At 41.5% G+C, this 14,531-nt stretch overlaps 1 protein-coding gene across 1 annotated transcript in view; it reads left to right on the plus strand.

The window, feature by feature from the left end:
• The window catches only part of PALM2AKAP2 (PALM2 and AKAP2 fusion), a 308,648-nt gene that overhangs the window by 86,222 nt on the left and 207,895 nt on the right, over window positions 1-14,531 (plus strand). Inside the window, exon 3 of the mRNA XM_066181417.1 lies at window positions 3,907-4,037. Coding sequence (XP_066037514.1) covers window positions 3,907-4,037 — 131 coding nt within the window. The remainder of the gene's footprint in view (window positions 1-3,906; window positions 4,038-14,531) is intronic.

A 14,531-nucleotide genomic window follows, 5' to 3' on the forward strand; every position in this document is an offset into this window, starting at 1 on the left:
GTACCCATAAGGTCCCAGACTCGAAGTAGCCAGGCTGTATAAGCCTCACGTCCTCGTCGTACAGTATCTTTTTGCAGATTACGTAGACTTTCATACGACAGGGACTCAGTGATGATCTCAACTTGTGGTTCTTCTGTGAATTGTGAGGGCCCTCTTTTCTTATCCTTAATACCAGGATCTGCCAATTTCACTTTACACTTCCTTGTTTCCACAGGGGCGACTGCTGCTGGCTGTGGCTGCCCTTGTGGTTCAGCTGGAACCTGGACAGTTGTAACGTCTGTGGGTTCCACTGCTGCACCATCAGTCTCTGCCTTCTCGGGCAGGGGGAGGGTTTTTCATGAGCTGGGGAAATGTACTCCCTCAGCATCTGGCCCATCTCATGCATCTCTTTTACCAGAACCTCAACCCAATCTGGGTGGGTCCTTTCTGAGGCAGGCTGTGGGGCAGAGTCAGGCTCTGGGGTATCATCCCTGTTCTGTGGGGTAGGTATCAGGGTGGTTATCCAGGTCAATCTTCCCTTATCTCTGAATGCTAAATAGAATACGCTTATTAGCAGCACCAGCCATTGTATGATATCATTAGCATTCAGAGAGGACTTAAACCTTTCAAAAACTGGTGGGGCAGACTTAAAGAGGTGGGTAAAAGGTTGGGAAAAAAACTCCCCCAGTGTCATTTTCTCACAGTAGGTACCATTGTTAAAGTAACTCCAAAAACACACAGTTAGTGTATGATAGCCTTGAATCTATGTGCCTGCCTTCTAGAGGAAATTAAAAATCTATGAGTTCTTCACCTTATTAAGCCATAAAATAAACTGGATGACAGTCACAGTAGCCTTAGTTATAGGGCCCATGTTTAGATAAGGGCCTGCAAATGGAAGGAATACAGCCACAATCACATGCCATCCAAACCAGGGTAAGTTAGACCACATGTTGCTGCCTAATGAGGTTTTTATATCCAATGCACACAAAAGACAGTACTAGGTTAGTTAAGAACTGCTATTTCTCTTCCCTTTTCTTTTCTCAGTGCCCTCAATCCTCACGTTGGGCACCAAAATCTGTCTTGGTTTGGGAAGACAGGTATCTGCCAGGTAATAAAAAAAAACAACTGAAGTTTCCTTTGGAATGGAGAGTGTAAACTCTCCCCTCCACCCCCATTTTTTTTTTTTTTCTTTTTTCAATTATAAATTTACAATCAGAGGCTCTTAGGCAAAGATTTGGGAAATAGGAATAGCAGTTCTTTACTAGTATGTATTACAAAGCAAACAAACACAAAAAACCCCACCAAACAACTACAGCATTAATAACAAACAAAAACAGTAACAAGATCTTTGTGGGTTTTGTGAAACAAAACAGGGCAGTTTGGTTTTGGTGTCCCTGCAGGATCTTCAGAGCGCCGAGCTGAAACAGTGGAAAAGTCCTGGGCTGGTAGCTGGGATGGCAGAGTGTCCCGGCAGGCAGGGGCAGGATGTCCCAGCAGCGCAGGGGGTGCAGGGTCACACTGTAGCAAGAGGAGCAGCGCTGAAGAAGCCGAAGGTGAGGCAGGGCCGGCCCAGCTCCCGCGAGTAGCAGAGAAAACTCAGGATTCAGGCCGAACCGGTGATAGTAGATTTCCTAGGACTGGATCCCTTTGGCTACAGTGAAACTCTTCCAGCCAGCAACAGCCGTTCTCTCTCTCTCTGAACGCCGGAAAAAGAAGAGCCCGCAGCTGCCTCAAGCTCTGTTTTTTACTTGCATTATCTCCTTCTTCCAACTTTGTCCACCTCTTTGTTTCAGTTAAGTACTCTAAAGTATCCAACACTTGGTCTCCTTGGTAACTTATGGGGAAAAAATTGTTTAGAGAAAGAAGGAACAAATCTAACCCCCAACAAGTTTGCTAAAGAACAGTCAGCCTTCACTTGGCTTTGCACCGGATCTAGCCCAGCAGGTATCCACTTATTGAGACTTTAAAGGCCAAAGCACAGGTTTTTAAATGTTTAGCCCCTCAAGACCTGTAAATCCATCCTTGTCTCACTTCATTTCTTTGTACATGTGATGACTTGAGAGTCTTCTGCTGACGGGACATTTCTATAGCATGGTGAGTGTGAATGAGGGGATGAAAATTCTGGCTGATAATCAGCTCAGCTCAACACAAAAATTTCACTACCAGCACACGAAATGTGGCAGAAAGCACTGGTAGGTGGTAGTGCCAGGACAAGGAGTAGTAAACTGTGCAAACTGTGGCTGGAGATAGCCACTTGTACTGTTTTGGCAAGTAACAACTTGAAGGCTGTGAGCAAAGCTGAGTTTGGCCAGGTAAAGTGTGTCACCAGCATCAGCAAGTCCAGCTATAGAATGTGACTGCATGGGACAAGAGCAGGAGACCTTTTCTATTATGCAAAAGTCCTAATTCATATAGAAATCATTTTCAATCCACCTGGAAAGCCTCTCAAGCACAGCAGAGTTAAAGCCAGTGATAGCTTGAGTAATTTATAAAGTTTAATTTGCATGTGCGATTTGTGTTGGTTTACGTCTGCTGCCTTCCTAAAATCTAATTGCCTGACATCAGATAGGTCATGGAGTGACAAAAATAGTTTGTGCATAGATACTATGTCTATATATATACACACTCTCAAAAACTAGGAAGAAAGCCTTATCTGTCATGTCAAAAATGTTTCTATTTTGGGCAAGGTTTGAAGCTTGCTGTTGGTGTTAAATGTTTTCCCTTTATACATAGTTTGCACAAATCAGGTTCTATTCCAGCAACAAGCATGGCATTGAAAAGACACATACGGCATGTTTGGGCTTCCTCTGAAATCCAATTTTCTTGAACTGATGATTTCCTGATTACCTCCTCTTTGGAGAAGAGGAGCTGGTTCCTTGAACTAGCATTGCCAATCACTGCAGATTCAAAACCAAGGCTCCCCTTAATTGATCAATGCAAAGGGAAGTTTGCTTGGTTCCCTGGCTGACTTTTTTTTCCACCAGCTCAATTTTCTTCTTGCCAAGGGGCAAAGTCCTATTTAGCTTTGAGCTCCTGGTCTTCCTCATCCTATCTGCTGTATTTCTCTGTCGGATTTGGGCTGGACAAGGAACATAGGCATATATGCTGTGTAAAGCATGGCTTTCAACCAGTCCACCTCCACTGGTGAGCTGCCCTGGATTAAGCTGCAGCTACATTAAATGGGAACCAGGTGAGGTTGTAGCTACATTTTCAGTGTAGAAAGCACAACAAAACTCCCAGGAGTAATTCTACTGGTTGAAGGATATTGGTGCTTTTTGCAGCAGTGTTGCTGTGTCCTGGCAACCTTTCCACAATTTATGTAAGACTTTTGCCCATTTTTCTAATTTGTGTATGTCCAAGACATGATGTATGTGCTCATGTTTATATATACATGTGTGTCTGTCTGTCTGCCTGTAAATATATGGAAACACATCTGTTGTATAAATAAAAAACAACATCTTTGATTGATTTAATAGGACACTAATTTTATTCTCCATGAAAAATGTTACATTTAGAGCACACTGATCTTTTGGTTTTGAGGCTTAAAAAAGTTTATGACTTTAGTCCTTCCAGCACATGTCTTATTATTCACAGGAAATCCACACTTTGCTTCAAAAATTTCAGTTCTTGCAAGACTTGCTAATTTGCTAATTTTAAACTGTTGGTTTTATTAGAAACTAAAAATAACTGCATATTAAGGCACTGATGGTAAATAAACTGTATACTGTAAAACTGACACTCCTGAATGTGAAAGACCTGACATCTGAATAAACAGCTGATGGTTTGGCTGTTATCAACTGTCTGAAGCAGTAAGCAGAAATTCAGTGGGAACAAGCTAATATTCAGAAGCAAAGACAGCTTCTTCTCAATCTTCAGATAGTTTTTGTTCAGTCTATAACTAAGATGTGGGATTTTTTTACCTTACAGTCAAAAGCTCTTCGGGAAAAATGGCTGCTACAGGGAATTCCTGCTGGCTCTGCAGAAGAGGAAGAAGCCAGAAGGAAGCAGTCAGAAGAGGATGAGCTGAAGGTGAAAAAGCTGGAAGAAAACATACACAGGTAGGGACAGCTTCCTTTGGCTTTGCCTAAGAACGGTCACTCCCATGAAGACTGGAGACTTTCCTTGCCCAGGTCCCACCTCTGGCAGCAGCTGATGGCAGCTCTCCAGGCAAGGCTGTAAAAGGCAGCCAAACATACAGCCAAATATACCCAGAATTTGTCACCTAGATGTTCATTGAGTAATTTGATTGTTCAAGATAGGGTAATTTTGTTGTCTTTGTGTTTAATGGACATTTATGGATTTCTTTCATGAGGTAGCTAAAAAGAGGGCCAAGTTCCCCCTTCAGATGCATCCGTATGACTTGAACAACACTCAAGAGATTCTCCATTTCTTTACACCTCCTACAGCCAAAATGAGTTCAAAGAGGGAGAGCATTCTTTTGCACTCACTTCACTGGCGCAAATGGCATTTGAAATGCAACAGCAGATGCCACCAGAAGATCAAAAACCTACTGCAAGGTTTGGGTGTTAGAATGATTTCCTTTTATCAGTTTCCCATTGCAGTTTGAGTTGACATTTGTCCTCTTTTTTGTGCTTTTCCTTGTTTTGTTACAAAGAAGGGGCTCAAAAGCTCATAAGTAGGAAGTGTTTTTAATCCTCACATGGCAAAATCCAGAGCTGCTTCTGTCATTTAGTTTATGTAAATTTAGAGGTTTTTAGATGGCAAAAGCTGGTAAAACTTGGCAACACAACTTTTACAAATACATCAGCTGAGGCTACAGCAGAGGAAAGGGAGTAGGACCTGTAGTCCAAGAGTTGAGATATTAACTTGGCATCTGGTGAACTCAATTTGCCTTATGGCAGGTTTTTAGTGAAATTTCTTGGAGAAGTCAATGTGAATATTTCCTTGGAGATATAGACAAGCAGATCTACCCTAAGCCTGGACAATGCTAAATGACTAGTATGTGGAAGATACAGATCAACATGAATGTAAGAGTTACCTCATGCTATTGGTCTTTGTCCTGTGATTCATGTTAATTGAAACTGATCTGAGAATGTGTATTGCTCTTCTATGTTTGTGGTAACATAAGGTGAGAAAAGTTTTTTTTTAATTTCACATGATACCTGATGTTTTACCTCATAAATTAATACTGTATATGGAAAAAATACATGGACTATGCTTCAGAAATATGTACTGTAATACATATTTCATCTAGTGCTGAATTCTGCAAGGTGCTAAGAGCCCTGACCCTGTCCAGCAAAACACATAGAGAGTGGCTAATTTCTGCTATGTGAGTACCACCACTGAAGGCAGTGAAGCCTCTTTGTTTAATTAGTTCAAAGTGTAGGATAGAGGACTGTGTAAAGGCTTTGCTTGTATGGCTTGCTTTTTTGCTTCCTTAACAGCAGCCATGAAATTTAATATCTGAAAGTGACAGAGCTCTCTTCTTCTATGACCACTTATCTGTCAAATGACTGGTTAGCTGCTTTCTCCTGAGTTGAGGTGACATGTGACAGCCTCACTAACATGCTTTATTCCCTGTTGTCTTTCTAAGGGAATTTGAAACACAGTAAAAAAGTATTTTAATTTAAATGAGAAAATAGTACATCTGAACTGTAGAGATTACACAGCAGAGGTTGAGGTCATTAGTCTAATTGCAATTTACATCCATGACAACATGGCATATCCAGAGCCCATCAAAATAGGCTAAGAAGGTAGAGGGCTGTAGAAGGCGGAAGAAGAAGAGAGATGTCAAACACATTATCCTGAGTGAAGTAGAATGGACTCATCCTGACAGTATTTTTCTTGCTGCCTATGCACTACATTTTCCCTCCACGTTCCCAGGATAGAATCAAGGGGTAGAATTCCAGGGGGGTTGTTAATCTGTTCATGTTTGCAGGGGATCAGTGGCCCTTTGGAAGTCCACTATGCACTATCCATGGGAACCCTGTGGAAAAGCCCAAACCCACTCAACAAGGGTGGCAGAGGACAGACTAAGCTGATTCCGCTTAGGAGGAGGATAGAAAGCTGAGGAGGACCAGCCCTAAGGCTGATTCCACAGGACTGTAAAACCACTGTGCCATGGATCTTGCATATTCTTGCATATTCATTAGTGTCACGCAGCATCATATGTTCAAGCACAGAGCAGCTGCAGTATCAATATGTCTATGAAAAAGTCTTGGGGCACACATACTGGAAAATATATATAAAAATACATAATATGTTATTAAAAATGTTTCATTTGCATTTCCTCTCAGATCAGACTGAAGCTTATTTGTTAAGAGCAATGTCCAGCACCTGCTGGCAGACAGTATCCATGACCCTGCTTTAAGAAAGGGGAATGGGAAGTCATCCTTTTCCTCTTGCAGCAGAGCATCCCATCATCATGACAGGGACCACTATTTCTTCTACACACACTGAAGCACTCAAAAAGGTTCCTTTCTCATACCCCTGTTTTTTCTACATGAACAGCTGTGGTACAAGAGAAGTATCCATTGTTATTTGCAGGCCAGCTGTAACCAGTAGGTCTGACAAGTGCAGTGAATTGTGGAATGAACAGAAAACTGAGAGTGTTTGAGGCCAGACTAGTGTTCCTAAATGAGGATGTGACCTCATGTAGGTGGGCTCATGTAGCTGGTAGGCTCCTGAGGATGTGTGCTGTCCAGAAAAGACCAATTATGTTTGGAGAAACAGTAAGGCTAGCACTGGGTTTGTAGATGGTCTTTAAGGCCTTTCACATCACACAGGTCCTTTGGTTGAGTATTGTTCACTCTAGTTCAGCTTTAAGTGACTTTCTTACTAAATCATACATTTTGAAAGATGTAAACATGTTTCTAATGTTTATTCTTAAGCTAGTGTAACCAGTTCTCCTTTGTGTGGGAAGTGTTTAATTTCAATTGAGGCAGTAAAAACGCATAAGAGTACACACTGCTTCTTATTTATGAGACTTCTGTGTTATTTTATCATGATACAGGAAATCATATACCTCAGTTTGTACCTTGCAAGGATATGTGCATCTGACTCAACTTAGACATGAGTAAGTGTAATGATTTAATGACCTTCCTCATCTGCAAAAGCATCTTAAAGAAGAATGCCTACATTACTCAGCATTTTTGTGCACTTTATGTGAAGCAATGGAAAAAATGTCAGAAAAAAGAGCTGAATAATTTTAGTCTTGGATTTCCAGCAGTCCTGCTTGCCTGACTTCAATCTTCAGAAGAAGGCAAGATGCCCCATGTAAAATTCCTTTGTCTCTGGTATTTCTTTTTAAAAAGTGGTTGGTCTGATGGACTTAACAAGAAGACTGAACCCTTTATTCAGCATTCATTGAGTCTTTAGTGGACTGGATGTCTGTCAGTAGTGGAATAATGTTGTTAAATGTTTGAAACCTGGCTGGAAGACTAGTGGTAGCATTTTATCAATGTCAGAGTGAAGCCAGACATGGATATTTCTTGACACAAACTGCTTTTAGACATAAACTTTAAAGTTATTTAGGTTTTTTATGTTCCTATAAAGATCCTGGGTCAGTGGTAGAAGACAGCAGACGTTTCTGAGTTTCTTTCCCATTGTTACAAATTACATAAATGATCTCCTGGTTTTTGCAGCTACCTTAGATTTGGAGTAAATTATAGTAAAGGAGTTAAAAATTAATGAAAAGCATTTCCCTTTCTTTAAACTTACTCTCCAGATCACAGATCTGAAACGTATTATTTGGGATTATTTGGCATTGATAGAGATTCCCAGTCAACTTCCCAGACATATTTGCGATAGTGTGTTGTAGGTGAAACAAATGCCGCAATGTGTTGCAGCCCTCCTATGGTTTGTTTTTTTACTGCATGATGGTCTGAGTGTTTTGCAGCAGTGAATGGAAAGTTGCCATTTGACATCTGGATATTATACAGGTAGTATTCAGTGAACAGAGCAGCCCACCCAAAGCCTGCTACTTTTTCACAGCATTTCAAATGCTCCCAAAATTATTTTGTTATTTTAGATTTAATTATAGTTCATAGCTGGTGGCCTGTGTTTACTACAAAAGATGAAGAGGGTTTTTTGCTCTGAAGCTTTTGGGTAGCATGGAAACAAGAAATACTCTATGTCTCCCTACTTGGTCTACTTGATGATGAGCATTTGCATGAAGTACCAGGAGTCGACTTGTGGTTCCTGGAGTAAAGAAAACCAGTGAAATCAATGCTTGTCAAAGTGACATAGCTCTCCAATCATCAACAGTGCATTTCTTCACCTTGGATGAGGAGGTGCCTGACAAGTCCAAGGAGTGGCAAATTATTATTTTAGCCGTTTGGACATGTGGACCAGGCAGACAGCTTAAAGCAGTGGATTCTGGATGACCAAAGTTTACACACAAGAGTCACTTGTGGTGCTTTAGCTCTGCAACAGCTGTTACAGGTGAAGCAGTGCAGGACAGAGGCCAAGGAGTGAGTGGATCCCTTGTTCTTTACTCAGTACTACTCAGCTGTCAGCATATCCAAGGTCCTAATGTTTGCAAAAGCCCTTTGGGGTTGTGAAATCCTTCACCTTTCTGCATGCTGGTGATAATCCACTGCTGTGTCATCTCTAGGAGAAAATTTTCCCATGGTCATCCAGCATGGATGGAGAGCTGCAGTGTTAACGATGGGAGGGTCTGTGCTTTGGCCCATAGGGCATGCGCGCTTTCCTGGGACAAGCACATCCTTGATGGTTGCTGTTATCTTGCTGATGTGGGCAGGTAGTAAATGCATGCAAAAATCCCTCCCTCCTGGCCACTCCCATCTCAGAGTACTGCACTGAAAGATGCCTAATGAAAGGAAGTGCAGAAGAAGCACTGCTTCCAAGAAAAACACTTAACCTGAGAGACCAAAACAGATACTGACTGTAAGCTTGCATGATGCAAAATGGATGCTGAATGTAAGCCGAATATAAGCTTACCACCTCTCCCGAGCAAAAGGTGCCTTGGTTGTGCATTCTGTTGTTCTACTGTGCTTGATCTCTGTCTGCTTATCAGTATTAGACGTAAGTCCAAATCTAAGTGGAAGCAGATGCAAAATATTTCTTCAAATTTGCCAGGAATGTCATCTTCTCCCATTACTGCAATTGAATCTTAGAGGTAAATGCTTAGATTTGTGTTTTGTCAGAGAGGCTGGGCTAGGCCATGAGAAGAAAACTCTCCCCAAGCTGATTTGATATGCAGAAAATAAAATCTCCTTAACACATCTTATTCATATACTATGAGTGCCTCATAGATCTGTGATGCTAGCTGAGGTCTACACTAAACTCTCCTCTCACTGAAGAGTCCAGCAAGTACAGACTCATGCTGTACCTGACGTTGTTGCAGCTGCTGCACCTTCAGCATTTTCTCTTGTTCAGGCATCTGTTCATTCATTTCTTTCTGATGCCAGTGTTTGTTTCCTGCATCTTCTTTCCATGACAAAAACCTAGTATGTTTCAGACTGGGAACTCTGAATATAATTTAGTCTATCTTGCACTGTCACTTACAGTCTTTGCATGACAGAGAGAGAAAGAGTGAGAGAACTTATGACAGATGCAACTGCATTCCTTCAAGAGAAGGATCATCTGGTGTCAAAACCAGCTGCTCAGACCTCCCCTGTAGCAGACAGTGTAAGCTGGGACCAGAAATGCCATAAACCTCTCCTTAGCCAGGTCTCAGCCATTTCCCTTCAGTCTTAACCTCCAGAGAGATATGAGCAGTTCCTGAAGTTATGCTAGTGCAGAGAACAGTGTGTCTTGTTTTGCAACTTCACTTTGATGGCAGATGGAGAAAATTATCAGAAGCATTGTTTATTCAGCATTTTTGGCTTTTACCTAGAATGCCAGAATGCAGCTGTAGGCAAACCTTCAGTGTACTTCCATATGCTTCCCATCTGACCAGTTCTGTTGGGTGAGCTCTGTAAGAGTGAATTTGCAAGAATATCTCCTCATGGACATGCAGTGTCTTCAAATTCCGCTCACCTTGTGAGGGAATATCAAGCCTTCTACACAGGAATAGCTGTTCATCCCCAAGCCTTCTGTCTAGTTCTCCCTAAGACTGATCAACACAAGTTCTCATATGCTGCAGGTCTGCAAATTCCAATTTTAGCAATCCCTCAGAACTGTGATTCCAAAAGAGTACAACCTTCACCTTCCATTGCGCTCTTGATGGGGTTTGTTTTCATATGTGATACATTTCTTAGAAAAACAGAGACTGAAACAAAACCAGGCAAAAAGCCTAAAACCCAAGAAATTACAGGTTTATAAAGGAACCTGGTCTGCAGTGTGATTAGAGAGTTTCTCAGAACTTGCATGATGATGTAAGAAAAGCAATGAGCTAGGGGTTGCTGGGTGGCAATGGATCTGAAGTTTTTTCATACGGTATAATATATTCAGATATAACACTTTAAAAAAAGAAACAACAAGCCAACACTAAAAATAATAACACAGCTTACTACTTCAGCTCTGAAACTCAACTCATACTTAAAATAACAGAATGACATACCAGTAGTTGCTTAAACGCTGGTGTTCTGGGTTTAACAGTGGCAATCTCTAGGTCTTCCACAACTCCTAGTCATTGCTAGCTTGTAAGAGCTTAATGATTTCTATGCATATTACAGAATGGAAAAAAGGATAGACTCTTTAGCTGGAGCACAGACTCCCTCCACATCACATATGTCTGCTCTCCTTAAATATGTGTACCATATATGCACCTTGATAGACTCCCATTTGCCTAATTTGACAACCAGATATAAAAGAAATCCCAAAACTCTGCCTGTACATAGCAAAGGATTTTCCATCTCTAGTGCTTCTGACACTTCACCCATGTCAGTGTGCTGTAGATTTAGAGACATGTCCGTCAAGAGCAGAAGCAGGTTGTGAAGGTGTCCTGGCTTCAGCTAGGGTAGAGTTAATTTCTTCTGGTGGTGTTTCATCTCCAACTGGGCTTTAAAACCACTACACAAGGATACATCTTGTAGGCAAGATAACACTTGTAAAGTGCCAACAGTTTATATATGAGTTAACACTAGCTTGCATGCCTCACCCTCTTGTGAAAGGGGAAATACCTCTAGGTCAGGTTCAGCAAGAAAAAATGCAATTTCAATAATTGCAGTCTTTCAATAAAATTAACATTTTGTGCAAGGCTGAGTTTCTGTTGCCATACTAGATGAGACGGAGTGAAATATTATCAAATGAAAAACTCCTGAGCCTCTTTGGCTTTAACGTTTCAAAGTTTAAAAGGGCATATCTCTTAATGTGTTAGCCAGATAGGGAAATCTCTTTCCTATGCATGTATTATCTTATGTTTGAATCACCACAGATGCAAAGACCCTCACACCTCTTTCTAGAGGAACTAGTAGAACTGACAGGGTTTCCTGAAGCAGTAAACTGAATTATAGCATGAGAAGTGGGAAACTGTTGAATTTCATTATGTCAAAATTAAATATTAATCATGGTTCAAATGGGGTAGTTGGTGGGAGTAAAACAAAACTGACTAGAGTCCATTCCTTTCCTTGTTATGCTTACTTTTGTTGGGTTGGCTGGTTGGTTTGCTTTCCTTGTATGCCAGCCCTAACACAGGGTTGTACAGGTGAAACAGCTCCTTACATACACTTGGTTCATATAGCACTTGGTAGATGGAAATAAATGAAATTCTGGAAATTCTGTAACAGGAAGACAAGTCTGTGTGAAAGTTACCTACATGTACACAAACTTGAAAGGCATGACAGACCAGGAGTGTATTTTCAAAGACAAGGCAGAGACTTAGGCAACTGAATGAATTTGTTTTATTGCTTTACAGGTTCATTATTCTCTCCTCAAATTAAATCAGAGGACTTCTCTCTTCCCTGCCAAACCACTCTTTACGTGGTGGACATAAACAGGCCAGAACATGCAGTGTACATGTGTGAGACTGTGTGTGTCTGTCTGTGTGCCTGTCTGTGTGTGTGTGTGTCTGTGTCTGTGTCTGTGTCTATGTGTGTTGATTAAATTCTGAGGTCAGGATATGTGGTATACATGCACACATGCTCACACACATATGGTCACAGAGCCAGGGAAGACACAGCTGCAGTTCTAGCCCTCAACATTCCTTCCTCCCAAAAGGCCAGGTTCATCCTGTTAAGCTCCAGTAGCTTAAATAAGTCACCTACTTTGAATCATCATCTCAATTGGTCCCCCTATGCTGTCAGTGAGGGAACAGCATCACCTCTCTGGCCTGTGTAAGCCCCTCCCTCTCTTGACTTCAAGCACCTCAATTAAAAGCCTCAAGGGCAATGTGTGGAGTTTAAGCCTTGATGTTTCTTGCTGCACATGCACCCTCTACTGGGCCTCTCGGCACTACCATGATGCAAATATTCACCAATAACGATTATTTATGTGTCTGGTGCACCATCTGTTTATGACCCCAGGCTCTGTCCTGTCACTCTTGCTCATCTCCAGCACTGACACGGACTTCTGCAGAGCTGGGCTAGTGCTGAGCAGGTGGAGGTGGGGCAAGGTGCAGTGTCTGGAGCCACTCAGTGGGCATTGGCAGTCTGAGCCTCGATTTTAAAAAATCCACAGTCTGAAAAGCATGTCACCTTCCCTGCAGGGTATTTTAACTCTTGCAGTATGTGAATCCTAAGGCAAAAAGTAAAGCAAATCCTCACTGATGGTCCACTGAAGCCAAAGAATGACTGGATGTGAAGTAAGAATCCTGATTGATAAGAAAGGGACACATGGAATGAATTTCATTGAGAATTTGCAGTTGAAGAAGAAAGTCCCATGGAGGCATGTTCAGGAACAGACAGTAATCTGCTTGCACATTTATCATGGTCTCACTTTAAAAATGCAAACAGGCTGTAACAGAGATGCTGTCATTCAGAAAAAAACCTGTAGACATCCAAGAATACAACACATGACCGATGGGGTCAAAGTAACAATGAGGGACATTCAGAGCACTTGGAGCAGCATGTTACAAAGGTAAAACATGCTCATTGCCATGTACAAATGTAGGCTGAAATGGTATATGGCTCCATAGAGTAAGATACTGAGGAATCAGACCCCAGCACCAGATTGCTGTAAGAACTCAAATCAGAGAACTGACTTGGTATGGCATGTGCACAGGGGCAGCAAAACCTATGGGGGAGAGATAGAGACTAATAAGTGGAGGCAGCGAGAGACTTTATACAACAAATGCACATGGATTAAAACCATTTCAAAGTAAGACTTGCATGGCATTTCCTGTGACCTGCTGTGGCCACAGGGGAAAAAGGACTTAACAGAGATGTCAGGAGTACTGCTAAGCAACAGAGGAGGGGAAGAGAAAGAAGGAAAACTCAAAAATTTTGCAAAACAAACAACATAAAAAATTAGTTCAAGGTCAGATAAAGCACAGCTTTACCAGGGATTTCCATGTAATCAATACCCAGAGCTGCAGTTAGGACTCCTGAGCAAAGCATGTTGTGTGTTGCAAAGTTTGGTCAGTAAGGTTAAGCAACTGGACTATTGTATTATGACTTTAGAACATCATTAATGTCTTAGAAAGAATATTTGAAGTGAAAGGTAAATTCCAGTTTACGAGGCATTGGAGTCAGACTTGGACAATGTCCATGCTTCTTTTTAGAAGTCTTTTAGGCAGTGAAGACTACCTAATTCGCAAGGAGTCATAACTATGAGACAGTTGAAGAGAGGTGTATACTGAAATTGGTTCACCTGGGTACTGCCCATGTAAAAGAATCTGTGAACAAGGGGCTGATATGCTCTTGGTGCCAGTAACATGGGTCTTCTGGGGCTTGAATGGGGATGTGATCTCCCTTCTCTGTAGCTGTCAATCTACCTCAGGACAAATTCACCTAAATACAATACCAAAGTCATAAGAAGGCAAGTAAATTCAAAAACAAAGTACCTGTCAAGGAAAAGACTATCTGACACAGGTGGAGCTGGTTGTAAATAACTGGATCACTGGTGAAACTTCAAAAAGCTGTAAAAACATTTTTTTTAGATTGTAAATGGTTTGGAAGATCTGACAGAGCAATACCATGTTAATGCTGTCCCATTCCCAGGAAAATGCATTTAGTCCTCCACATGAAAGTTTGTTAAATTATGCCAGCTATATACTAGACCATTTTTTACTAATGCAGCTACACAAGCAAAGTTTCCCTCTGTGGAATGATGTTTTTACCCGCAAAAAGTATGGACACTTAAATGGAGTGAGTTCTGTAGGCAGAGGGTATTGTAGCCATGTACTTATCTCCCTACTAGAATACATACTGAAATAAAATGTTTTTAATAATAACCTTCCCTCTAGGCAAAACCACCTATCAATGGGAAGGTTTGCAGTTAGTGGTAGTGGAGAGAGTCATGGGGACCAAGTCTTTGCATCCTGTATTCATCCAGACAGTGTAGGTGCAGAGTTTATCTCTGGGAGTTGCCTCAAGAAAAGAAATCCACCATGGAGGAATGAAGGACAGAATTACCCCTGGGTGAAACTCTTACCTCTACCAAAAACTTCTTGTGTTATTTGAAGCAAGGTACTTCAGCAGTTCTTCCACTTCTCGTACTCCAGTGTTCTTTTGTGCAATTATCCTTCC

Source organism: Chamaea fasciata, unplaced genomic scaffold (assembly GCF_029207755.1).
Source record: "Chamaea fasciata isolate MVZ Bird 193981 ecotype frontalis unplaced genomic scaffold, bChaFas1.0.hap1 SCAF_4, whole genome shotgun sequence".
Taxonomy (NCBI): domain Eukaryota; kingdom Metazoa; phylum Chordata; class Aves; order Passeriformes; family Sylviidae; genus Chamaea; species Chamaea fasciata.